Source organism: Polypterus senegalus, chromosome 4 (genome assembly GCF_016835505.1).
Source record: "Polypterus senegalus isolate Bchr_013 chromosome 4, ASM1683550v1, whole genome shotgun sequence".
In the NCBI taxonomy this organism is placed as follows: Eukaryota; Metazoa; Chordata; class Cladistia; order Polypteriformes; family Polypteridae; genus Polypterus; species Polypterus senegalus.
Genome location: NC_053157.1, coordinates 6,352,790 through 6,380,518, shown reverse-complemented (window position 1 = coordinate 6,380,518; position 27,729 = coordinate 6,352,790). Strand labels below are relative to the sequence as shown.

At 43.6% G+C, this 27,729-nt stretch overlaps 1 protein-coding gene across 2 annotated transcripts in view; it reads right to left on the bottom strand.

Annotated features, from left to right (window-relative positions):
• Positions 1-27,729, bottom strand: part of si:dkey-27h10.2 — a 129,106-nt gene that overhangs the window by 51,033 nt on the left and 50,344 nt on the right. Inside the window, exons 4-6 of one of the 2 annotated variants that reach the window (XM_039750201.1) lie at positions 22,969-23,048; positions 18,699-18,789; positions 12,063-12,167 (exon numbers count right to left, since the gene is read on the bottom strand). In XM_039750201.1, the coding sequence (XP_039606135.1) occupies positions 12,063-12,167; positions 18,699-18,789; positions 22,969-23,048 (276 nt within the window). The remainder of the gene's footprint in view (positions 1-12,062; positions 12,168-18,698; positions 18,790-22,968; positions 23,049-27,729) is intronic. The other variant, XM_039750202.1, reaches the window with a different exon arrangement.

Below are 27,729 nucleotides of genomic sequence, written 5' to 3'. Positions count from 1 at the left end.
GGCAGTATCAGGGTGGAATTATGGAGGATAAGGAATGTGTTTGCTAACAGCCTCTCTCCTTTAGTCCTCCACGTGAAGGATGAAGCCCCTGTGACGTCACTTCTGGCTTGGGGCCACCTCCTCTGCCCGGTGGTTTATTTAAAGAACTGTGTTGCCAAAAGCTTATATTCAATGAGAATCAAAGAATGAAGAGCAATGAGCTCTGCCAAAAAAAAAGCACCTGGAAAGTGTCAATGAGAGGAGGCCATCCGGACTCGGTAACTCACCGCCATCATTTCAGACAAATTCTTGTTCGGTACAAAGATAAAGCCGTTCTGAAAATATGTACGGCTGTAAATGCTCCACAACTTGGGAGATGCATGTGTAATGTTCAGCTTGTCCAATCCTGTCTTCAGCCATTGAAGCCTACAGGTGGTCCGCACTCTTGTATTGGAAGAAACACTCAAGAATGTGCCATGTCCACAACAACTCACTTGGGTCTTTCACTTTCCTTTCCCCCCAATCTTTTGTGTAGATGAAACGAGGGGCCGGCAACACTTTATCTTCTCCCTCTTGTCCTCTTCTCATTACATTCCAAACAGAAGACCCTCTCTGCGTGTTTAGGAAGCCTTTGAAGACTTTCCTGATTTGTATTTTCCTAATTACTAATGGTTTGCAACGTTCATTTGTAGTTAAGGCAAGTTTCACAACTCATAATGCTTTAACTGGTTCATTGATTCCTTACTTATAACGTCAAGAGCTTTTTGTCATTTAATTTGGTCAATTTTTATAATCTAATCTTGTGACACCTATTTCCAAACTGAAACCTAACTGATGATGACCTCATTTGTAAGTCGATTGGATAAAAGCTTCCACTAAATGAAAAACGTAAATGTAGCAATCTGTGATGAGCAAAATGACTTGTGCAAAACTGACTTCTCAACAGAGTAAAACATGCACTCACCGGCCACTTTATTAGGTGCACCTGTTTAATGGCTTGTTAATGCAAATATCTAATCAGCCAATCACATGGCAGCAACTCAATGCATTTTGGCCTGTAGACATTGTCAGGATGGCCTGCTGAAGTTCAAACCGATCATCAAAATGGAGCAGAAAGGGGACTGAAGTGACTTTGAACGTGGTATGGCTATTAGTGCCAGACGGGCTGCTCTGAGTATTTCAGGAAATGCAGATCTGCTGGGATTTTCTTGCACAGCCACCTCTAGGGTTTACAGAGAGTGGTCCAAAAAAGGGAAAATATCCAGTGAGTGGCAGTTCAATGTTGATGTCAGAGGTCAGAGGAGAATGGCCAGAGTGGTCACAGCTGACAGAAAGGTGACAATAACTCAAATAAGCAATCGTTACAAGTGAGGTATGCAGAAGAGCAGCTCTAAACATACAACATGTCAAACCTTAAAGCAGATGGTGGGCTACAGCAGCAGGAGAACACAGCGGGTGACACTCCTGTCAGCTAAGAGCAGGGCACTGAGGTTACAATTCATACAGGCTCACCAAAATTGGACAACAGAAGATGGGAATAACGTCACCTGGTCTGACAAGTCTCGTTTTCTGATGTGACATTCGGATGGTGGGGTCAACAACATGAAAGCAGGGATCTATCCTGCCTTGTATCAGTTCAGGCTGCTGCTGGTGGTGTTGTAATGGTTATGTTGATGTATCCTTGGTACACTTTGGGCCCTTTAGTACCAATTGAACATCATTTAAATGCCACAGCCTACCTGAGTATTGCTGCTGACCATATCTGTCCCTTTAGATAGATCTTCTAATGGCTACTTCCAGCAAGATAATGCGTCATGTCAGAAAGCTCAGATCATCTCTAACTGGTTTCTTGAACATAACAAGAAGTTCACTGGACTCAAATGGCCTCTGCAGTCAGCAGATCTCAATCCAGTAGAGCACCTTTGGGATATTGTGAAACAGGAGATTCGCATCATGGATGTGCAGGTGACAAATCTGCAGCAACTGTGTGATGCTTTCAAGTCAATATGGACCACAATCCCTGAGGAATGTTCAAAGCACCTTGATGAATGTGTGCCACCAAGAATTCTGAAGGCAAAAGGGGGTCCAACCAGGTCCTAGCAAGGTGTACCTAATAAAGTGGCCACTGAGTGTATTTAAAAAAATAACATATTTCAGACCTTTTCACCCCCTAAATAGTTAATTATTAGATGGCTCCTTCCAGCAGAATAACGTGCCATGTCACAAATCTCAGATCATCTCAAACTGGTGTCTTGAAAATGACAATGAGTTCACTGGACTTAAATGGCCACCACAGTGACCAGACCTCAATCCAGTAGAGCATCTTTAGGATGTGGTGGAATGGGAGATTCGCATAATGGATGTGCAGCTGACAAATCTACAGCAACGACCTGATGCTGTCAAGTCAATATGGACCAAAATCTCTGAGGAATGTTTTCAGAGCCTTGTTGAATCAATGACAGGAAGAATTACAGCAGTTCTGATGGCAAAGGGGGTCCAACCCGGCACTAGCAAGGTGTACCTAATAAAGAGGCCAGTGAGTGTACAGTGTGAACAGAAGCAGACACCGAATTAAACAGCATCCTGCATTAACGGGAAAAATTATCTACTGAAGAAGAAGTTCCTTGAAATAATGGCGGTGTGTCACCGAGTCTGACTGGCCTCCCCTGCTTGACAAACTTTCTCATGTCGTCTTGTGCCTCAGACATTTATGAGTACAGATTGCTGCCTCAGGTGGTGTCTGAAAGACAAGCTCTATTTAACGTTCTGAAGAATGCACTTCCATCTCATCCTCCGCCCCGAGGCCATGCTCTTCTGTCTGCTGGCGAGCTTTGCAGGTTTTGCTTAACGGAGGGCAAGTGAAGACAAAGCCTCCTGAAAATGCGTTTCGGCTGTAAATGCCCCTCAGTTTGTGGGGATACGAGTTTAATGTGAAGCTCTTCACGCGCTTGTCAGATCCTGTCATCGGCCAGCGGAGCCTACAGCCGACCCGCACGCTTGTAGGGATGCTATGTTCTGTCAGAACAACAGCAAGCTGAGAGCCAGAAGTGGGACAGCCGAGTTTACAATTATGGCCTTGATCGACATGGAATGCCCATATGTGGATGAAAAAGGTCTAGAGACACCTTCACCTTTTGCACCTTTTGTTATGTTGCGGCCTGTGGTATAGGGGGGTCTGCCACTCAGAAAAAGTGCCCATTTCTAATAGATAGATAATTGGTTGCACTCAGTGATCTGCTGTGAAGACGCCTCATTTCTGGGTTGGTGCGACCATGTATTGCCTTGTTGGCACATGCGGGCAGTTTGAACATCTCATGATCAGCCTCCAGGACTGTAATCATGTGATTGTACCTGCAACCGTTCCCCAGCATATAAAAAGGGGAGCGCAAGATCAAAAAAAAAAATCAGGAGTGGTCTCCTCTCGACTTTCTCGTATATTCAGATATGGGGATAGATATTTGAGGAGTAAACCACAAGACAATGATTATATTTTTATATTACGTACATTAAAGAACCATCAACAACATATCAAATAAAATGAATAATATATTGAACAATTATTATAGGAGTACAGTTGAATAAATCGGACTCAAGGTAAAGTACCTCTTCCGGTTAGCGGATATAACCCAAAAGTTGATAGAAATCTATGTTTTGTAGCTAATACTTGTATGCAAAATTTGGTTGACTTAAGTGAAAATGTACTCAAGTTATCATGTTTACATACACACACACGCACACAGACAGACAGACACACAGACATAATTCCAAAAATGGTATTTTCGGACTCAGGGAGGTCTAAAACGTCGAGACTCATCAAAATATTAAAATCGAATTTTTGATGATTACAATACTTTTCCAATACTTCGTATATGAGAACATCAGGGAGGTCTAAAACATTGAGATTCTCTAAATTCTCGACATCAGATTTTTGGACGATTTCAATAATTTCCCTATACTTTGTATACGAGAAAGTCAGGGAGGTCTAAAACATCGAGATTTATCAAAATCTCGACATCGAAATTTTGGACGATCACAATACTTTCCTATACTTCATATACGAGAATGTAAAAAAGGGGGTGGGGAGAAACAGACAAGAAAGGAAGCGGAGGATAAAGGACGGGAGAAGAAACCAGCAGGAAAGAGGAAGAGAATGAAAAGAAGCTGGTGTAGAGAATGTAAGCAGGTGGACAGGAGTGAAGCCCCAAGGAGGAGCGAGTGGCCATCACTCAGGTGGAGGCTGAAGGGTCACTTAGGTAGTTGGAGCGACCATCATGCTTGCAGGAGGAGCCATTAAGATGGTAGCAGTTGGAGTACAGAGCGCCCTCGCCAGGTGGAGTCAGGATCGGCAGCAGTTCGGTGGTTGGCTGCAGATGCAGAGGACATGGGCTGGAGGAGGTGGGTGGTCAACGTCTGTTGGTCAACATCTCTCTGGGCTCCCAGATCCAAATACGATAAGCCGGTGGGGCATCAGTTTTAAAGGAAGGCACCAGGGCTTATGGATTTGAAACGAGTTTCCTGTGCTGTTTTATTTATTTGATCATTTTAGCCTCCGTATCACCTTTTATTTTATTGGATTATCTATTTAATGAAGTTTGGAGCATCGCACGTTTTCAACACTTTGACTTTGGGACTGGTTTTAATAAAGGCACAGAGCACCTTTACGCTGCCCCCTTGCTCTGTGGTGTGTTTGTCCTCATCTGCCCAGGTCAACCAGTTACGTTATCGACGGTGTCGGGTTCAAGAAGCTCTCAAAGCAGAAGTCACACGGCCTTGTGCTTAAACAATTGAAATTGTTTTTTTTTTTTTCAATAACCCAAAATGACAAAGCAAACACAAGAAATATCCCATTAACGAAAGTGTTTGGACCCTTTGCTGTGACACTTGACATTTGGCTCAGGAGACTCCCATTCTACTGACCATCACTGAGATGTTTCTGCACCTTGTTTGGAGTCCACCTGTGGTCACTGCAATCAACTGACCGAATTAGGAAAGGCACGCACCTGTTTATAGAGGGTCCGACGGTTTGAGTGAAAAGCAAGCCGGGGCGAAAGAACTTCCTGCAGAGCTTAGAGGCAGGGTGGTCTTAGTGTCATAATTTGGTTTTATGTTGATAATTTAGTACAATTTCAGACTTGCATTGGGGTTTTTTGAGGTCGAGGATTCTTCTCCTTTAATTACAGCAAAACCTCGATTATCCATCAGGGGTCGGGATCGAGGCCATGATGGACAAGAGAAAAGACGGATAAGAGAACAGCTACTTTAAAAATTATCTACGGTAGATTAGGATTAACTACTGCAATGCAGTGTTCACTGGATGTTCAAATTGTTCTTTATACAGTTTCCAAAATGCTGCTGCAAGAATTATTACAAAAACAAAAAAATACAAACACATAACCCCAGTCCTCAAGTCCTTACACTGGCTCACGGTTAAATTTAGGGTAGATTTCAAAATCCTTCTTTTAACATAGAAAGCCTTAAATGGTGGAGGTCCAGCCTACACATCTGAACTTATCCTGACTTACAAACCAGAGCGTACATAAAGATCTCAAGATGCCGGTCTGCTTATGATTCCAAGGATTAATAAAATAACAGTGGGAGGTCGAGCTTTTAGATACAGGGGGTCCCTAAACTGTGGAATGGTCTGCCTGCTACAATAAGAGATACCCCTTCGGTCTCAGCTTTCAAATCCCAGCTGAAGACTCACAACTTCAGTGATCGAGTCTAACGATTCTCATTCACTTGATTCATGAAAAAGTCACTTCCTGAGGACCAGTCTAACAATTCTCATTCATTGGATTCATTAATGAATTTACTATCTGTGAACCAGTCTAACAATTCTCGTTTCATTTGATTTGAGAGAACAAGACACTACCCGAGAATCAGTGTAAGGATTCTCGTTCATTTGATTCGATAATGAGTTACAACCCGAGAAATAGTCAAATGATTGTCATTCATTTGATTCGTGAACAAGTCGCTACCCGAGAACGAGGTTAATGATTTTATTCGTGAATGACTAGCTCTCTGAGAACCAGTGTAAAATTTCTTTTTCATTGGATTCATTAATGAGTCTAGCAATTCTCGTTCATGTGATTGGCAAACGAGTCACTACCCAAGAACGAGTCTAACGATTTTCATTCATTTGATTCGATTGTGAGTTACAACCCAAGAACCAGTCAAATGATTGTCATTCATTTAATTCATGAACAAGTCACTACCCAAGAACAAGTCTAACAATTCTCGTTAATTTGATTCACAAACGAGTCACTAACCAAGAAGCTGTCTAACGATCCTCGTTCATTTGATTCGTGAATGACTAGCTATCTGAAAACCAGTGTAAAAATTCTTGTTCATTGGATTCATTAATGAGTTAGTACTACCTGTGAACCAGTCTAGCAATTCTCGTTTCATTTGATTTGAGAGAACAAGTCACTACCCGAGAATCAGTGTAAGGATTCTCATTCATTTGATTCGATTATGAGTTACAACCCGAGAACCAGTAAAATGATTCTCGTTCATTTGATTCGTGAACAAGTCACTACTGAAGAATGAATCTAACAATTCTCGTTCATTTGATTCGTGAATGACTAGCTATCTGAAAACCAGTGTAAAAATTCTTGTTCATTGGATTCATTAATGAGTTAGTACTACCTGTGAACCAGTCTAGCAATTCTCGTTCATTTGATTGGGAAACGAGTCACTACCCAAGAACAAGTCCAACGATTCTCATTCATTTGATTTGTGAATGGCTAGCTATCTGAGAACCAGCCTAACAATTCTCGTTCATTGGATTCATTAATGAATTTATTACCTGTGACCCAGTGTAACAATTCTCGTTTCATTTGATTTGAGAGAACGAGTCACTACCCGAGAATCAGTGTAAGGATTCTCATTCATTTGATTCGATAATGAGTTACAACCCGAGAAACAGTCAAATGATTGTCGTTAATTTGATTCGTGAACAAGTTGCTACCCGAGAACGAGGTTAACGATTCTCATTCATTTGATTTGTGAATGGCTAGCTATCTGAGAACCAGCCTAACAATTCTCGTTCATTGGATTCATTAATGAATTTACTACCTGTGACCCAGTGTAACAATTCTCGTTTCATTTGATTTGAGAGAACAAGTCACTACCCAAGAACGAGTCTAACGATTTTCATTCATTTGATTCGATTATGAGTTACATCCCGAGAACCAGTAAAATGATTCTCGTTCATTTGATTCGTGAACAAGTCACTACCGAAGAACGAATCTAACAATTCTCGTTCATTTGATTCGTGAATGACTAGCTATCTGAGAACCAGTGTAAAAATTCTTGTTCATTGGATTCATTAATGAGTTACTACTACCTATGAACCAGTCTAACAATTCTCATTAATTTGATTCACAAACTAGTTGCTACCCAAGAGCCAGCCTCAAGATTCTTGTTGATTTGATTTGTGAATGAGTGGCTAATGGAGAAACAGTCTAGCGATTCTCATTCATCTGATTGTCGAATTAATTCTATAACGAAACATCTTATTTTAATTATGCATCTTAAATGTGTTATCATGCTTTGTGCACAGAAAATGACATATGAGTTATAGTGCTAAATATAATTAATTATGCAGCTTGTCACACATGTGCCCATGGGAAGCAGCTAGAAGGACGCAAAGAAGATAATTCCATGCCAGGCCAGGGGGTGGCAGGGATGCAGTAAACTTTTCTCTTTTATCTCTGCAGACCAGACACGGGAAATTTTGCATGATTCTGATGACGCCACTTTCAGTTCGGGCCCCTCAAGAATGTCACTTCTGGTTCCAGCCCGGGACCCCCCAAGAATGTCAGTTCCGGTCCCCCCGCCCCCCCATCCCCCAAAATCACTTCTGGTTCCGGCCCCTGATGATGTCACTTCCGGTTTAGCCCTCCCCCCACAAGAAAGTCACTTCTGGTACCAGCGCCGATGACGTCATTTCCTTCAACCTGCCTTTAAAGCAAGACAACTTCCACGTTGTATTCAGTTTTGTTTTGGACTCAACCTGCACACTTCTGTGTTGCCAAATTCGCAATTCTTGCAGCCTTATTCAAGTATACGGGTGGCTGCCCCAAACCTCTTTTGGCGTCTATTCATTTTACAAGCTGTATCTAATTAGTTATAGATAAATTAATGAACAATGATATTATTTATTGTATATACACACATACATATAGATCAAAACAATTTACTAATTATTAAATTGTATATTTGTTATGTGATCAGACTCCAAAGTGAATCAAAGGAATCGATGGACTTAAAGATGTAGTTCAAAAGAATCAAATCAGTTAAGTGAATCGAAATGCCCATCATTAAGCTGTATGCACCATCTGTTGGAATGAAAACTGCAATGTACTTTATTAGTGCACACAACAAATGGCTTGGGATGGGCATGTTGAGATATGATCCCCTGGGGTGAGCGTGTCAGAGTGATGCAAGGTCCACTCTGGTGGCATTACTTTAATTAGACAATATGTCTGCCTTTAGATTTGAGTACCACACCAACAATCCATGATTTATCATGGAGTGAGCCAACGAGTGTATGATAAAAATGAAAAAAAGAGTACAAAAGCAACGTGTACTTTATATGAGACAATACTAATTTAACCGAGTGCCCAGCTGATTAAAAACATCGAGCATAGTGACGTAGAGAATTCTGATCACACCTCGCGGCTTCCTGCTTCCAAAGACTTAGGGAAAACTTTCAAAGCATGAAATGAACTTGCATTTGAGATTAAGGAAGGATAATAAAAGGTAACTGTGAACTGCGTGCAGGGCAGCAGTCATCTCGGGGTCCACACTGTGCGCTCAACAAGACATTCGAAACTCCAGGCCAACCCGCCCAGGAATGTCAATCGGAATTTATGAAGCCGAGAAGCAGCTGTGGCCCGCCGCCAACCTGTTTAACTGCTGGAAAACAAAGAGTGGCCAACTGGCGTACTTTTATAGGGGTCAGCGCAAGTGAATTATGAGAGCCACTTACCTTCGGTTGGTCAGTTTGCCGCTGTGGAGTGGGACGCTACTTTGTCTCAGTGGCCGTTTTATGGTGTGACCCAAGAGTGCCAGGCTGACCTTGTTGTCTGGCATGGACTGTCATAAGGAACACCTTCTAAATGTGTACAGCGGGTGCCCATCAGGCTACATGCATTAATTACCCACCCAGGGGATTACCACATTTCTCCTTAGTTTATGTGCTGTTGCCACTGTGACACACCTACAGTGCCCTTCATCCACAACCTTTGGGACAAAGAGACATTTTTGTCCTTGATTTGCCCCTCAGCTCCAAAGTTTAAAATTACAAATCTCAACAACTCAGACATTGTGATTAAAATGCACACATATATATATATATATATATATATATATATATATATATATATATATATATATATATATATATATATATATATATATATATACATATACACTGAAGGGGTCTGAATGCTATCTGAAGGTGCTGTATAGGGGTCTCCATAATGTTTGGGATAATGCCACATTTTTTTTCCTTGATTTGACCCTCTGCTCTGCATTTAAAATTACAAATTAAGCAATTCAGATGCGATAGAAGTGCACACTGCAGACTTTCATTTAAGGGTATTTGCACACATTTTGGTCACAGCAACACTTTTTCTACATGGACCCCATCTCAGGGCACCAGAATGTTTGGTGTTCCAGGTGTTTGTGATTCCTCAGATGGGTTTCATGGCTTCATAACACACCTCAGCTTACTTCTACAATTCAGCAAATCAGTGCACTGCAGAAATAAAAACAGGGCCTTCTCGTCCTCCTGTCACATAACTTAGCGCAGCTCAGCTCCTCTTCACCGCACACTTTATTTGCTCATTTTTCATTTTTCTGCTTTTCTCATATCTCAGAACAGGCCCTCGGCTTTCCCGGTATAGCCGTGTAAAATCTGACGTCACCCGCTGGATTTGGGACTCTTTGAATGTTTTGGACGTTGGCTTCAGCCAATCTTTAAATAGGTCCTAGCAGCACATTAAGGGGGTGAGTCAACTGGCATACATGATTTGGCGGTGACATCAAGGGTTCTGGCACTCTCAGACGATGGCACCTCGGTCTTCATGCATGCAGGTTCAGACTGCACTGCTGCTCATATCGGCCATTTAGCTGAAGTGCAGCACTCAGAGTGAGTTTCACAATTGGTTTCAAGGAAAGGAAGAGAGAGAATTACAAAACCCCCTGACGCTCTGTGGCTGGCCTTGGCAGGTTGGTTAATCTGTGCTTTGAAATTGGGACATTTTTTAACTACTGTATTATATTATACAGCAAACCATAGATAGATAGATAGATAATGTGAAAGGTGCTATATAATAGATAGATAGATAGATATGAAAGGCACTGTAAGATAGATAGATAAATAGATAGATAGATAGATAGATAGATAGATAGATAGATAGATAGATAATGTGAAAGGTGCTATATGATAGATAGATAGATAGATAGATAGATAGATAATGTGAAAGGCACTATATGATAGATAAGATAATGTGAAAGGCACTATATGATAGATAGATAGATAGATAGATAATGTGAAAGGTGCTATATAATAGATAGATAGATAGATAGATAGATAGATAATGTGAAAGGCGCTATATGATAGATAGATAGATAGATAGATAGATAGATAGATAGATAGATAGATAGATAGATAGATAATGTGAAAGGCGCTATATGATAGACAAGATAATGTGAAAGGCACTATATGATAGATAGATAGATAGATAGATAATGTGAAAGGTGCTATATAATAGATAGATAGATAGATAGATAGATAGATAGATAGATAGATAGATAATGTGAAAGGCGCTATATGATAGATAGATAGATAGATAGATAGATAGATAGATAGATAGATAGATAGATAGTGTTAGGGATGCCAGGGGCAATTACCCGGCTGGGACACCTTGAGGGACCGGAGGAGGATCTACGTGCGCCCTGGATCACGTGGGGTCCCCCAAAGCAACCAGGATAGTGGTCCCCACATGATCCAGGGCGCACGTAGACCTCCTCTGGTCTCTCAAGGCGTCCCGGCCGGGTCGTTGCCCCTGGCATCCCTGACAATAGATAGATAGATAGATAGATAGATAGATAGATAGATAGATAGATAGATAGATAGATAGATAGAACTTAATTTTAGTATAGCAGGCAGGATAGATAGATTGAGCCTGTTGATTCGGTGGTCCTCTCTTGATGTGATGTCACCCACCCAGCACACCACACTGGCCATAGAGGATGTGCAGGATGTCCCTTCCCACATTAAAGGGCTGAGGACTCCTAAGATAAAAAGTATTTGCTCTGCCCTTTCTTCTGTAGCTCGCCTGTGTCCTGAGACCAGCCCAGCCCATCATTGATGTGGACCCCCCCGTCCCAATCCCACCTCCACATCCACTCCCTGAAGAGCGGCTGGGCGTAGAGACCTTGTTGAGCATGTAGGTGTTTCTCCTTCTCCTCAAAATGATGTACACAACAAAATGCCTGGTGTTCAGTGAACTCTTTTGGTGTCAACGTATCACAGACTAAAAGAGAGCAGATATGGAGATAGGAGGTGGTCTGGTCACACATACTGACCTAAAACAGCACTCTGAGATGATTTAGGTAAAGAAGATCAAAGTTACAAGGTACCGCAGACCTACTCCTTGCTCACAGCACCAGAGAGTGGCGACATGTTGCAGGCTGATTAGCACATACTGTGTCCATTAACGACCCTATAGACCAGGGGTGACCAATGTTGATCCTGGAGGGCCGCAGACTGACGTTGCTCACCACTGCCATTGACCTTAAAGTCAAGTCAAGTACATGGAAGCATGAAGTTAACTTTACTTTGTACGCGTTGTTGTCATTCCATGTACAGTCAATGCAGAGACAAAGCCCCGGAGGTGTGCCGTCTACACTGCAGACGTGTGAGTGATCCGCATGGTCCTTAAAATGTCTGCACGTACGAGTAGACCTCTGCACATTAAAAAGTAGGAGACGGCGCTTTAGCGCAGGACAATAAGCATTAATAAGCGTTGCCCGCCAGCCCGTGTAACAAAACGTCAGAAGTCACTTACCAGGCGGACTGGTGCTGTTCTCCGCCGCAGACTCTTTGACGTCTGAATCTGCGGATTTCTCTTCTTTATTCTTATCCTCAGTTTCAGTTTCAACCTTTGCAAACTCTGATTTCAGGGGAAAAACAAAAAAACAAAAAAAAAACAGAACCTAAATTTCCATTATCTTAGTGTTTAGTTAAAGCCTTTGGTAATTTTGTTTGATTCATAAACATTTCACACGTTAAGTGCTCACTCAATAACTCCGAATATTGGTTACGAGTCCTCTCACCGACTGCCTTTTATTCTTCCTAAACCTTCACAGACCTGCCCGCTTACTCAAATGACATGAAATCGTAATAAAATAAAATTCTAGTGGTGGTTTGACGCAGTCGTAAAAGAGGCAGAGGTCAGAACTGAGAAGAGAAAAATCCGTCCGTCTAAACCAAAACGAGACCCGAAGAATTAGAAAGTCAAAATGTGTCGTTAACCCAGGAAAACAAAACGTAAAAAAAATGTTAACAAGCACGTCAGAGGCTCACCTCTAGGGCTGGTGTGAGTTATGTGCTGTAATACCCCTCCGGGGCGAGAGGGGGCGCTGGCGATAATTCTGTCTTCTCCTTTTCCTTCCACGGCTCCAGTGAGGCCAACTGACTCCGCCCCCTCTGGTCAGCCAGAAGAAGGTGTCATAAGATTTTCCTAACTGTTTCTCTTATCGATGTTTACTTGGTCTGCTATGCTTCTCACAGTTCAGTTTTGACGTTGTGGGCTATGGCCGGCCATTCATCCCGGCCAATACCCCCAGGCCGCCAGAGGAAGCCCTACCTGCGACATGGAGATGCCCTAAATTCCAGCAGGGCATCACGGACTATGGAGTTTTCCTGTACAGCCCTGCTGGATAACATCAGGGCCACCAGGGGTCGCTGCAGGGAGGCCCAGGGACTGCTATTTGCCGTATAACCCGGAAGTACGTCTTAGTCACAGCCGGGATGAAGAAGAGGAGTTTTCTACCTGACCCGGAAGTGCTGGATAATCACTTGGACTGAGGGCTTCAGAAGCACTTCCGGGTCATGGACTATAAAGGACTCTGGGAAATCCCAGACGGAGGAGCTGAGTCGGGAGGGAGGGTGGCAATGCGTCTCGGAGTGGAGGATTATTGTTTATTAGTATTGTGTTTATTGTATGAGTATTGTGGAGCGGAGGGTGCTTTGTGCACATTATAGTTCAAATAAATATTATTATTGGACTTTTATCTGGTGTCTGGAGTCTGGTCCGAGGGTTCAAGAGGACGAGAGCGCCCCCTATCTGTCACAACGTATAATTCGATGAAGTCTTGCCATGTTTTCCGTCGGTTCTTCTCATTACCTGCTGCCCTGACCTCTCTTCATCTGTGGCGCTTTCTCTCCCCTCAGAAAAATGTTTAATCCATTTGTGCGCTGCGGTTTTTTTTTTTTCTTCATGGCATGATCCCTGTAAACTTGGACTGACACGTCCCTGATTTCACTTTCACTCTTGCCAAATTTAACAAGAAATTTGAAGTTTGTTTGTTGCTCTAATGCAAGCGCCGACATTCTCACGATGGCACACAAGATGGCGCGACACCAATAATGGACGCCGCTCAGCGAGACACGGCCACATGTCGACACAGACACTGATACACCAAGCGTTACCGAGCTGTTTGCCAACGTAAGCGCACGTACCCCCAAATAAACATTAGGAAAATGTCTCTTACAGAACGCAAAATTGGGTCACTTTCTTACCAACACAAATGCACTTTGAAGGTTCTCTTCTTTCCGTGGGTGTTGGAATGAGCATCCAAACTAACAGAACAAGGGGTCAGGAACACCCAGAAAAAAATGAATTTTCATGAATTATCCACAAGTAATACGTTGTGTTTTACTGCTTTGAAGCAGCCCATAAAAACACCGAGACCGTTTCTCTCCATGTAGCTGTGTTTATCCAAAATGACCAAAGCTCTGCAGATTTTAGTTTGCTTCATAGGACGACGCGTGTTCAAATAATTCCACAGACAAAACCTCTTAATTTTCAAACTTTTAGCAAAACTTCAAAGCAAAACCGTTGTCACGCAGGTGCGCATGGGAGGCAGGTAGATGGACCAAAAGAAGGTAATTCCATTCCAGGCCAGGGGGTGGCGGGGTGCAGTAAACCTCTTTTTTATTATTCCTGCAGACCAAACAAGGAAAATTCTGCCTGGACCAGATGATGTCACTTCCAGTTTTTTGACATCACTTCCAGCTCCGGGGGCACAATGATGCCACTTCCGTTTCTGGGGCCCAATGACATCACCTCAGGCGCCGGGGCCCGATTACATCGATTGTGGTTCAGGGGCTCGATGATGTCACTTCCTGTTTTTTGACGTCACTTCCAGTTCCGGGGTCCCGATGAAGTCACCTAAGGTTCTGGGGCTCATTGACGTCACTTCCGGGTTCCGGGGCCCGATGACCTCACTTCATGTTTTTTGACATCACTTCCAGGGCCTGATGACGTCACTTCTAGCTTCAGGGCACGATAACGTCACTTCTGGTTTCAGCACCCAATGACGTCACTTCCTGTTTTTTGACTCCACTTCTGGCTCCGGCGGCCCGATTACACCACTTCCAGTTCTGGGGCACCAATGACATCACGTGTTTCTGGTTCCCAATGACTACACTTCTGGTTCCGGGGCCTGAGATGATGTCACTTCCAGTTTCGGGACCCAATGACATCACTTCCTCCAACCTGCCTTAAAAGCCAAACGACTTCCATTTGTAAACAATAGTTCTGTTTTTGAACTCAACCTGTACACAAATGTACAATTTTCACTTCTTTGCAACCTTATTCAAGTATACGGGTGGCTGCTCCACAACTTTCTCCTGTGTTAAGTGTTTCCTTTCACTCCGTTCACACAAAAACTGAGGAAAAATTGGTATTAGCGGAAAGGAGGAGGACTCGCTCTCTATGTAAATACAAGGTGGTGCAACTCTGGACTTGTTAACATCAAAATCTCTACTTGCTACAGGGAAATGAGAAGGATGATGCAGCTGGATGATAAATTGGACTGGACTGCCAATACTGATGCTCTGTGTAAGAGAGGACAGAGCCAACTATACTTCATTAGAAGGCTGGCGTCCTTCAACATCAGCAATAAGATGCTGCAGATGTTCTACCAGACGGTTGTGCGGAGCGTCCTCTTCTACGCAGTGGTGTGCTGGGGAGGCTGCATAAAGAAGAGGGACGCCTCACGCCTGGACAACTGGTGAGTTAGGCAGGCTCTATTGTAGGCACGGAGCTGGACAGTTTGACATCCATGGCAGATCAACGGGCGCTGAGCAGACTCCTGTCAATCATGGAGAATCCACTGCATCATCTGAAAAGGATCATCTCCAGACAGAGGAGCAGCTTCAGTGACAGACTGCTGTCACCATCCTGCTCCACTGACAGACTGAGGAGACCCCACACTATGCGACTCTTCAATTCCACCTGGGGGGTAAACGTTAACATTATACAAAGTTATTGTCTATTATACCTGCATTGTTATCACTCTTTAATTTAATATTGTTTTTTTTTCAGTATGCTGCTGCTGGAGTATGTGATAAATTATATATTAATAAAGTATCTATCTATCTATCTATCTATCTATCTATCTATCTATCTATCTATCTATCTATCTATCTATCTATCTATCATATAGTGCCTTTCCTATCTTTCTATCTATCTATCTATCTATTATATAGTGCCTTTCCTATCTATCTATCTATTATATAGTGCCTTTCCTATCTATCTATCTATCTATCTATCTATCTATCTATCTATCTATCTATCTATCTATCTATCTATCTATCTATCTATCTGGAACTGTATAAGAAAGGGCAGAGCAGGTTCTTCTTCCTTAGGAGACTGTGCTCTTTTAATGTGGAAAGTGATATCCTTCGCATTTTCTACAACTCTGTGATGGCCAATGTGATTTTCTACACTGTGGTGTGCTTGGCTGGTAACATCACTTCAAGAGAGGCCCACCGAATCACCAAGTTAATCAATTGGGCAGACTCAGTTATCAGATACTCTCCGGGCCCCTGGAGGTCATAGAGAAGGAGAGAATTAAAACAAAACTGAGTGCCATTATGAACAATGCTGCACATCCTCTCTCTGACACAATAACACTAAGGACTTTCAGCCAACAAATGTTTCAGCAGTAGTGTGTCAAGAAACGAAACTGGAAGCTCCTCCATATCAACAGCAATATGACTGCCTAATGCCTCAATGTGACTGTCACAGCCAAGTCAGAACTTTTCTTGCTTTATTGTATTTCCATTGTGTTTTCAGACCAAAGCCAGTTATTTTCTAAATCACTTTGTCCTGAATAGGGTTGTGTTTTTGCTGGAGACTATCCCATCTAGCATAGGGTGCCAGGCAGGAAAAAACCCTGGACATGGCACCAGTCCATTGCAGGGTGAAAACACACACACACATACACCTCAACCACACACAGGGCCAATTTAGTACCACCACTCCATCTAACTTGCATGTGTTTGGGCAGTGAGAGGAAACCGGAGCACCTGAAGTAAACCCACACAGACACGGGGAGAACATGCAAGCTTCACGCAGGGAGGATCTGGGAAGCAAACTCCAGGTCTCCTTACTGCGAGGCAGCAGCGCTACCCACTGCGCCACCCTCTATTATCCCTGTCTCAACAATTATTCCTAGGTAATGGGAGCCTTTAACAATCCCTAAAATATCATTGCATATTGCTAAAAAAACCTCATAAATGCATTTATATAAATAATCCTTTCAAAACTGTACAAAAGTTTGCTTAAAGAAATAAGATTTTAAAATTGCAAAATTAAGAATTTAAAATTTTAAACACGGGGAGAACATGCAAACTTCACGTAGGGAGGATCCGGGAACCCCAGGTCTCCTTAGTGCAAGGCAGCAGGGCTACCACTGCGCCACCGTACCGCCCCATCTGGTAAATCTGCCTATTTGAATGCACCTCCCAGTTGCCAAACCGGAAGCACCCATATATGGTCAATGCTAATCAGCCTCATACACATGCAATCATGATTCTTCTAACCTTCATTGACTGGTAGAGGAGCCTCCCACCTGACTGCACCCGGATACCACCACCAGAATTTGAAGAGACCACAAAACTGGAAAACGTTCAGGATTAAATCACTTAGAGATCTGTACATAGACAACATCTTCACATCCCACGAACAATTACACTCCAAATTTAACTTTCCAGCATCACATTTCTTTCACTACCTTCAAATTTGAAACTTTGTTAAACAGAACCTGCCCAATTTTTCTCACCTCCGACCTACCTCTATGCTGGATAAAATATTATTCAGTCTCGAGGACTCAGACAGCATTTCTGCAATATATAAAACTATTCTACAGGCCCTCCCTTTCAAAGATCCCAGAGGACACTGGGAAAAGGATCTCTCAGTCAACATCTCAGGAAAGGAGTGGAAGGTAGCAATGCAGAGAATTCACTTGAGCTCCACATGCGCAAAGCATACAATTATTCAACTCAAAATTATATATTGAGCACATCTGTCTCGTTTCAAATTATCCAAAATGTTTCCAGGGTGAGATCCAACCTGTGAACGCTGCAATCGAGCTCCAGCTTCACTGGGTCACATGGTCTGGATCTGCACCAAATTAACATCATTCTGGACCAAAATCTTTAAATGCCTATCAGACAGCCTTGGCGTCACAATCCCTCCTAACAAATTACTAGCTGTGTGTAGTGGGCTCACAGAGGGGCTTAAAGTGGAGAAGGACAAACAAACCGTAGTGGCCTTTACTACACTATTGGCACGTAGACTTGTCTTGCTCAACTGGAAGAATCCTAACTCTCATCTTTGAAGTCAGTGGGTATCTTAAAGGAAACCCAAGCAGACACGGGGAGAACATGCAAACTCCACGCAGGGAGGACCTGGGAAGCGAACCCAGGTCTCCTTACTGCGAGGCAGCAGCGCTACCACTGCGTCACCATGCCACCCGGGGATCAAAGTCTACACCATATTCTGGGCAGAAATTAAGCAAGCAATATATGAATTTAACATCAAACGTTAGCTTTCTAAGACTGGCTCTACTTTCAAATACATGTCCATAGCATAAATATCGATTACCAAAGACCCCTGGCTTATGTAAGGTAGATCTTACTCTGACAGAGCGTAGGCAGACGGTGGTCCGCTGTGTGCACATTAGTCGCAAGATTCAAAAAACGTCTTCACAGAAAATACGAGAAAAACATTCTGAAATATAGAAGGAGGGATGTGGTATCATGGGATGATTGAAACACCCCTCTCTCATCTCCTAGATAATAGTCTGTCCGTCTAATGGCGCACTCCATAGTACCGGAACGTTCAAGAATGCCATTGGGCACGGGCGTAACTGTGAAGCTGCAGTTTGGCCATCGTTTGGAGGAAGAGTGAAAAACATCATGACATCGGGCTATGCGTTACGGATGTTTAAGTGGCAAAACACTGTTTTTTAATGGCGGCAATGAGGAAACGATGATTTTATGCAGATTTTATTTTTTTTAATTTTGCATTGTTGTTCAGTCCCACTGACAGGTCCGAAACAATGGGGCTGAGTTGAAAGGGTTAATTTGTTACAAATGGTTCTCAATCAATCTCCTAAACTAAACGTACCCGGAATCGGCTCAAAAGCTCCGTCTTCCATGTTGCTTAAAGGAATTCCCGCATCTTCAGGTTGCTTGTGGTGTAAGTCAAAGGAATATTTCTGTAAACACAGGAAAAAGAAAACAAAAAAAATATCAGTTTTATTCTTCAATAGGCACTGTGACCACTAGGGGGTGTGGCAGCACCCCGAACCTCAGACACAAGTTCTGCTATAAATAAAAGGTTTATTTACTCAAAAATGTGGCATAAACCAACCACAACAACATTCTCCTCTTCTATGTCTCTCCTCCACACCTTCCAGGCCAGCTTTGTCCATCCTCCACACCCGACTCCAGCTCGCCTGGATCTTCTTCTTCTTTCGGCTGCTCCCGTTAGGGGTCACCACAATGGATCATCTCTTTTCATCACTTCCTTTCCTCGTCATCTTGCTCCATTACCCCCATCACCTGCATGTCCTCTCTCACCACATCCATAAACCTTCTCTTAGGCCTTCCTCTTCTCCTCTTGCCTGGCTGCTCTATCCTTAAAGGCACCCTTCTCTCTCATCAGCACATGTCCAAACCAACACAATCTCACCTCTCTGACTTTGTCTCCATACCATCCCACCTGAGCTGACCCTCTAATGTCCTCATTTCTAATCCTGTCCATCCTCGTCAAACCCAATGCAAATCTTAACATCTTTAACTCTGACACTTCCAGCTCTGGCGGCACGGTGGCGCAGTGGGTAGCGCTGCTGCCTCGCATTAAGGAGACTTGAGTTCGCTTCTCGGGTCCTCCCTGCGTGGAGTTTGCATGTTCTCCCCATGTCTACGTGGGTTTCCTCCCAAAGTCCAAAGACATGCAGGTCAGGTGTATTGGTGATTCTAAATTGTCCCATGTGTGTGTATGCCCTGCGGTCGGCTGACACCCTGCCCAGGGTTTGTTCCTGCCTTGCGTCCTGTGCTGGCTGGGATTGACTCCAGCAGACCTCTGTGACTCTGTGTTAGGATATAGTGGGTTGGACAATGACTGACTGACCTCCAGCTCTGTGTCCTCTGCCACCGTCTCCAGCCCATATAACATAGCTGGTCTCACTACCATCCTGTAGACCTTTCCTGTCACTCTTGCTGCTACCCGTCTGTCACAAATCATTCCTGACACTCTCTTCCACCCACTCCATCATGCCTGTACTCTCTTCTTCACCTCTCTTCCACAATCCCCGTTATTCTGTACTGTTGATCCCAAGTATGAGGTCCTTTTATCTTGGACACAGGAGTACCCCAACTGCCAGGGCATAGCACTTCCAGGTTATAAAGTAGGAAACGTAACTCCCTGCAGCGCCCTCTGGTGGCGTCCACAGACCCTAGCAGGGCTGCCCCACTGTACTAAAGTTCCCAAAATTCCTTGCAGGTATCTGAATGGGTCCTTGAAACCCTGGGATGCTAGTGGGTTGGGGGAGCATACAGCTTTGAAATGGAGCCTCCCCAGATATCTTCTGGCCAGTGAAAGGAATGGGACCAATCCAGGCTGGGGCGCCAGCACAAATTAAAAGCATAAATTACAAAAAAAAGGTTATCGTCATAAAATAAGGGTGATGTTCAAGCAGAAGGACCACGCCATGCTGTAAAAACTTGAAAGAGCATGCTGGGTGTTGTCACACACGTGTGCATGGGAGGCAGCTAAAGGGCTTGAGTGAAGGCAGTTCGGAGGCATGCCGGGGTGTGGCAGAGTGCACTGACTCTTTTCTCCCTTGCCTGTAGACCATTCCCGGGGGATTTCACCTGGCTCTCCTGACATCACTTCCGGGACTGAGCCAATGGAAGTCGGCCACACCAGCTCCAGTCCCTCTGATGTCACGTCCGGCTATGAACCAATGGTGGAAGACCACGTGCCGGATCCTCACTTCCTGTCTCCCCCTTTAAAACCTGCCCCTTTTCCTTTGTTTCCTTTAGTCTTGTTCTGGACTCTGGTTGTGGTTGAATGCACTTCAGTGCTGATTATTTGTTAAAACGACTTTTGCAGCCAGGATACCACATTATACGGGTGGCTGCCCCAAACCTTTATCTGTCCATGTCTCGTTCTTGTGACAGTGTGTACATTCCAACCTTGTGTGTAATTAGGGACAAGTCAGTGTGGCCCCTCAAATCCAAAGATGTAGAGGTTGGGTCATTCGGCTGTTAGAAATTGTCCTGTTATGAGCGTGGGTGGGCCGTGAGACCAGTCATAAGCAGCGAGGAGCAAACCCCGATCGTATTTGCTTCGCCTGGATTTCGGTGAACATACGGAGGCGCTGGGAAATTTTGGAGAGCTTGCTGAAATGCGTTGAGTTCAAAGCAGGAAGCAATTTTGAGCAGATTAAAATGGTGCAATGGTGGGGCCAAGGAGGCGCCTGCCAGCCACAGTCATGTGAAAAAGTAAGTGCACCCCATGGGACTTGTTGAGTTTTTCCACACATTTGAACATTCAAACATCAGATCTCCATGCAGGCAGTGCCTACAGGTAAAGGTGGCCTACTTGAACAAATGACACGTTAAATCGACACGGCGTATTCATTCTCATAATCTAAATTAACAAAAATGAAGGTCTGTCGCATGGAAAAAGTAAGTCCACCCTTGCATTTATTATTACGTCAAGTCCAACAAATCAGAATCAGGTGTTCAGATGAGGTGACAATCTCAGCAAATCTTAGGTGGGCCTGCCTCTCTTATTTAAACCACTGATATTAAGGGTCTTCTCTTCTCTGTGCTACTGACATATGTGGTGTCATCATGCTAAGATCAAAAGAGCTCCCATAGGCCCTCAGAAAGAAGGTTGTGGATATCTACGATTCTGGCAAGGGGTTTCAAAAGATCACCAAATTATGTGAAATTACACATTCCACTTTAAAACAAATTACCCTCAAGTGATGTAGATTTCAAATGACTGCTAAATTGTTCAGGACTGTCCGGTCCTGTGCCTTGCCCTTCCAACTTCTTTTCCTGTTTTTTTCAATTCATCATTTTTTGAGCTTGTCCTGTGCACAAGGTCGTCATAATGTATGGACATAATGGGCACTGGCCGGGGGTCCCTGGATCATAGGGGCCCACAATGTTTCTGATGACTTTGTATGTTTCTTTTTTACAATCAAAACAGGGGCCCCAGTGCACTGCTTTGCCCGGGTGGCCTACGATGCTGGTAAGACAGTCCTGGGCATAGAATGCTAAAAACGGTAACACCCTCTGTCTAACTTTGGAATTTTTGGGTCTTCATTTGATGTCAAGGTGTAAAGTCAGGACCTCAATTGAGCCCTCAGATTGCATTGTGTCTGTCTGCCTGTCTGCCTGTCTGCCTGCCTGTCCAACTGCCTGCCTGCCTGTCTGTTTGTCTGTCCATCTGTCTGCAAGTCTGCCTGTCTGTCGGCAAGTCTGTCTGTCTATCTGTCTGTCTGTCCATCTTCCTGCCTGCCTGTTTGTCTGTCTGTCTGCTTGCCCACCTGTCTGTCTGTCCACCTGTCTGTCTGTCTGTCCGCCTGTCTGCCTGTCTAACTGCTTGCCCGCCTGTCTGTCTGCAAGTCTGTCTGTCTGTCCATCTGCCTGCCTGTCCACCTGTCTCTGTCTGTCTGCCTGTCTGCCTGCCTGTCTTTCTGCTTGTCTGTCTGCCTGTCTGTCGGCCTGTCTGTCTGTTTGTTGGCTAATCACACAAAAATGGATGAACTGATTTTTACAAAATTTTGTGGGTAAGTTGTGTTTGGTTCCGCCTGAAATTGAGGCAATAAGGTGTTTCAAAAATGTCATCAGGCGGGGGGATTGTAATGAGGTGGGGCTAAATGCAAAAACTACACTGCAGATGGTTGTTTATTTAAGCAGAACAGTACGACACACACTCTCAAGTCCCTGTAACCACATGGCTTCTTGCTTTATGGTTTTCTGTTTCTTGAAAGTGACAGAATGTTAAAAATGTCTGCTGGGCTGGAATGTTTATCAGGTTCTTGACAGGAGGATGACACTGGCAGCTTACAATCGGTTGATTTTTAATTGTTATATTTGGTGGAAACTGGGACAGGGAATATACAAGTGGCGGACAGGTGGGATGCTGGTAGGCCAAGAATGGTTTGGCTGGGGGACCCCCAGGAGCATAGGGGTCCACAATATTTCTGATGCCTGTGTATGTTTCTATTTTGCTATCAAAACCAGGGCTCCAGTGCACCGCTTTGCCTACTAGGGGTGCTAATGATGCTGGTGAGGCGGCCTTTATAAAAGTCGCTCATCCTCAGCACAGCACATCACCATTCATTTATTTTGACATATTCAATAACACTTACCTTATTCTTTTTATGTAGCATCATAATTATGCAGATGATGACAATAATGCCCAAAATAATTAACAGCAGAATGATAATACCTGGAAATGATACAAAAAACAAAATCACAATTCAAAACTCTAATTTCACCATTTCATTACAAATATTAAAACTATAATAAATATAGGGTGGCATGGTGGCGCAGTGGGTAGCGCTGCTGCCTCACAGTTAGGAGACATGGGTTTGCTTCCCGGCTCTCTGCGTGGAGTTTGCATGTTCTCCCCGTGTCTGCGTGGGTTTCCTCCCACAGTCAAAGACATGCAGGTTAGGTGCATTGGTGAATCTAAATTGTCCCTAGTGTGTGTGTGTGTGTGTGTGTCCTGCGATGGGCTGGCGCCCTGCCCGGGATTTGTTTCCTGCCTTACGCCCTGTGTTGGCTGGGATTGGCTCCAGCAGACACCCGTGACCCTGTAGTTAGGATATAGCAGGTTGGAAAATGGATAGATAATAAATATCTCTATATATAAAATGCAACATCTGTCTGTCTATCTGCTTTTCACAAGAGAACTATTTAATGGATTTAGATTGGGTTTTTTTCTAGAATTTGCTGGAACATTCCGGTTGATTTTGCAAATTCTCTCATCCCGCAAAGAATCAAAGTTCGCATGCAGGAGTGATATATTCTCGCTAAAACGAGACAGAGGCTGTGGGCCGAGGGAAGGGAGAAGAGTGACATCAATAGTGGGGAGTCAGACGGGGCCCTCCTCATTCACGCACCAGCCTCCGTTGGTGTCGGTCTACCTGTCGCCACGTGTTGGAGCACACATTGCCTCCACTTAGCTAGTGCTACCTGTTTGATTATTGATTTTTAAAGTTTGTCTTGTTTCACTACTGCGCAGACGGAGCCATAGGGGATGGCTAGTAGTATAGTATAATATTGTAGTATCCCATCCCAGGTGGGCAAATAAATATCACAAGCAAGTGGTGGTAATTGTCTAAAAAAAACTAAACACTGGTTTTATTTATTTTCTTCTGACTTCACAAGCCAAAAAACAACATAATTAGGACAAACAAACAAGCACTGAACTCAAAACCACGAGTTAAACACGCTCTTCTTTTACCTGAACTCCCTCCTCCCCAGCACCCCAGAGGCTGCTTATTAAGAGTGCCAGTTGTGTCTCTGCACGCCCCTCTCCACAGCACTCAGTGCAGCCCCCCGTTTTTTAACTTTTTAGAACACACTGTCTCAGTGGCAATTTCTTTGCCAGATTGTTACAATATAATATAATATAATATAATATAGTGGACTGGCGCCCTGCCCGGGGTTTGTTTCCTGCCTTGTGTCCTGTGTTGGCTGGGATTGGCTCCAACAGACAGACCCCCGTGACCCTGTGTTTGGATTCAGCGGGTTGGATAATGGATGGATGGATAATATAATATAATATAATATAATATAATATAATATAATATAATATAATATAATATAATATAATATAATATAGTGGACTGGCGCCCTGCCCGGGGTTTGTTTCCTGCCTTGTGTCCTGTGTTGGCTGGGATTGGCTCCAGCAGACAGACCTCCGTGACCCTGTAGTTAGGATATAGCGGGTTGGATAATGGATGGATGGATACTATAATATAATATACCCGTTCTGCACACTTTATTGTGCTGTACCTATCACTTTAAATGGATAAACCTGCCCTTTTTGCCCATCAGTCTACACCCAGTAACCTATAATGACAAAGTGACAACATGTTGTATAAACTGAAAGATGTGTAAATGCATTCAAACTCAAAAACTGAAATCTCTCATTCATTTACACATTCAGACACCTTTTTGTTGTGGAACTCCAAACTGTGCTCAGGTGCCTCCCGGCTGCTTTATTTCTCCTTGAGATGTTTCCAGAACCTCATGGAAGTCCAACTGTGACCAACTGAAGTGACTGGATATCACTGACAAAGGCACACGTGTCCCTGTGTATAGAGGGTCCCACAGTTCATATTGCATGCAGGCCCGGCCTTAGGCATAGGCGAAGTCCCGGCGTCCGGGGGGCCCCGGATCGACGGCGGCCTGGCCCCCGGCCCGCCCCTCCCCTCGCATGTTTAAATCACGTGGGCGTGTCCGCGTGGGCGGCTGTCTATAAAAGCGGAGCGGTTTGAGACAAGATCTTTATGGGTCGAACGGGCGAAAAATGGACGCAGGGTGATGACCTCGTAACGTTACAAGAAAACGTCTCCTTGGTCTAATTTTCACGTATTTCGCAGAGCTTCCAGGGGGGCTATGGGCCCCCCTTTCGTGTAGGGCCCCATAATACCTAAGACCGGGCCTGTTGCATGTCAGGACAAAGATCAAGCTGTGCAGTCTCTCTTTGTAGACCTCCACCATCAAATTGTGATTTGATTTCTCCTTGCTGCTGATTGACTGCTGCCCTGTGACGCGACTCCAGCTGAGTGTCCTCGTGTTTTCCATTTTGTTATTCTTAAGCGTACAAGATGTCGCCGAATCACCCTGCACCTTCTAAGGCTTCTGGCACTGTGTCTAAGCTCCAGAAGAAGTTTAAAACACTCCAGGAGAAGGTTGAACTACTGGATTTGCTCCGGGAACTAAAAAGTTATGCTGCAGTAGCGCACCACTATGGCATTAATGAAAGCACCGTACGCTACATAAAGAAGAACAAAGCAGCGATCCAGAGTATGTATCTGTAAGTTTCTGTGATAGTGCCAAAAATGTAAGGACCGTAAGGAATAAAAATATCGCCAGGATGGAATCTGCCTTGGCATTGTGGATCACTGACTGCAGGAAGAAGAACATCCCCTTGGACAGTAACATCATCCGTGAGAAAACACAGAAATTGTACCAGCAGTTCGCTACAGGAGACAATGTAGCAACTTCCCATCACAATGTTCCTGAAACCTATAAAGAAAAGCCAACACCAAGCAAAACCCCACCAGAAGAAGGCCCGTCCAAAGATACGTCTCCTCCTGAAGCGCCTGAAGAAGAGGAGCCACCCGAGGAGTTTTAAATCTACTTCGTCATCATCATCCACATCATTCATCATTGGTAAATACCTGTACATTTTACTGTATTTTATTTGAATGAAATGATTATGTATTTAGTCTACTAATAACATATAAAATGACAGCGCCTACCGAAGAAAACGCACTTGCATGATTTACAGTACGTATAGCGGTAACATTCTAGCACCGCGGGAGACACAGCAGTACAGCACTGCACAGTATACGGGTTTACCTTTACATTCTGTTTTTGGGTAATGTATTAAGGTATTGAGCTGAGTCTGCACCGAAATTAAAGTGCTTTGGGGGCATACTGTATTTAGAATTTAAACTATAAAAACAGGCATATATATAAAAAATATATAAAAAAAGCATTTTTTTACCACATCCAAAAGTCGCGGTTTTTCACAATTCATGATATTTCATGATATTTGGGGGTGTACTGTATTAATGAAATTTGGGAAGTAATATATTCTAGTTGGTTCACTTCTCGGGTCCTCCCTGCGTGGAGTTTGCATGTTCTCCCCGTGTCTGCGTGGGTTTCCTCCCACAGTCCAAAGACATGCAGGTTGGGTGCATTGGCAATCCTAAATTGTCCCGAGTGTGTGCTTGGTGTGTGTGGGCTGGCACCGTGCCCAGGGTTTTTTTCCTGCCTTGCGCCCTGTGTTGGCTGGGATTGGCTCCAGCAGACCCCAGTGACCCTGTGTTTGGATTCAGCGGGTTGGATAATGGATGGATGGATAATATAATATAATATAATATAATATAATATAATATAATATAATATAATATAATATAATATAATATAATATAATATAATATAATATAGTGGACTGGCATCCTGCCCGGGGTTTGTTTCCTGCCTTGCGCCCTGTGTTGGCTGGGACTGGCTCCAGCAGACCCCCGTGACCCTGTAGTTAGGATATATAGCGGGTTGGATAATGGATGGATGGATGGATATATTCTAGATAATGCTGACATTTAATTAATTTGAAGTAGGTAAAAATAAATATTTAGTAATATTGCAAAGGGAAATGTTTATATACTAATAGTAAACAGCACATACATCATTTAGTTAATTATATATATATACTGTATATACAGTATATATATAAATATATATGCTGTTCTACAGCGTGATTAGAATAGTCTGAGTATTAAAGGTATAGGCCTATTTTATAAGCATATTTTATAACATCAATGTTAATATAGAGCATAACAATAATAATTATTATTATTCTGTATTAGCATTGCTATGAATGATTTGTGAAATTAGTGTTAAGTATAAAAAATTAAACTATACAATTCAATGTTTATTATGGGGCGGCACGGTGGCGCTGCTGCCTCGCAGTTAGGAGACCCGTCTGGGTTCGCTTCCCGGGTCCCACCCCTGCGTGGAGTTTGCATGTTCTCCCCGTGTCTGTGTGGGTTTCCTCCGGGCACTCCGGTTTCCTCCCACAGTCCAAAGACATGCCGGTTAGGTGGCTTGGCGATTCTAAATTGGCCCTAGTGTGGGTGTGTTTGTGTGTGTGTCCTGCGGTGGGCTGGCACCCTGCCCAGGATTGGTTCCTGCCTTGTGCCCCGTGTTGGCTGGGATTGGCTCCAGCAGACCCCTGTGTTCGGATTCAGCGGGTTGGAAAATGGATGGATGGATGTTTATTATATTTATACATTATTTTATCTGTCTTTACATGTTTTGCACACATATATAATAAATGTAATAAACTGCACCAAGAATGTTTAAAAAATCATTAAAAAAATGTGAAT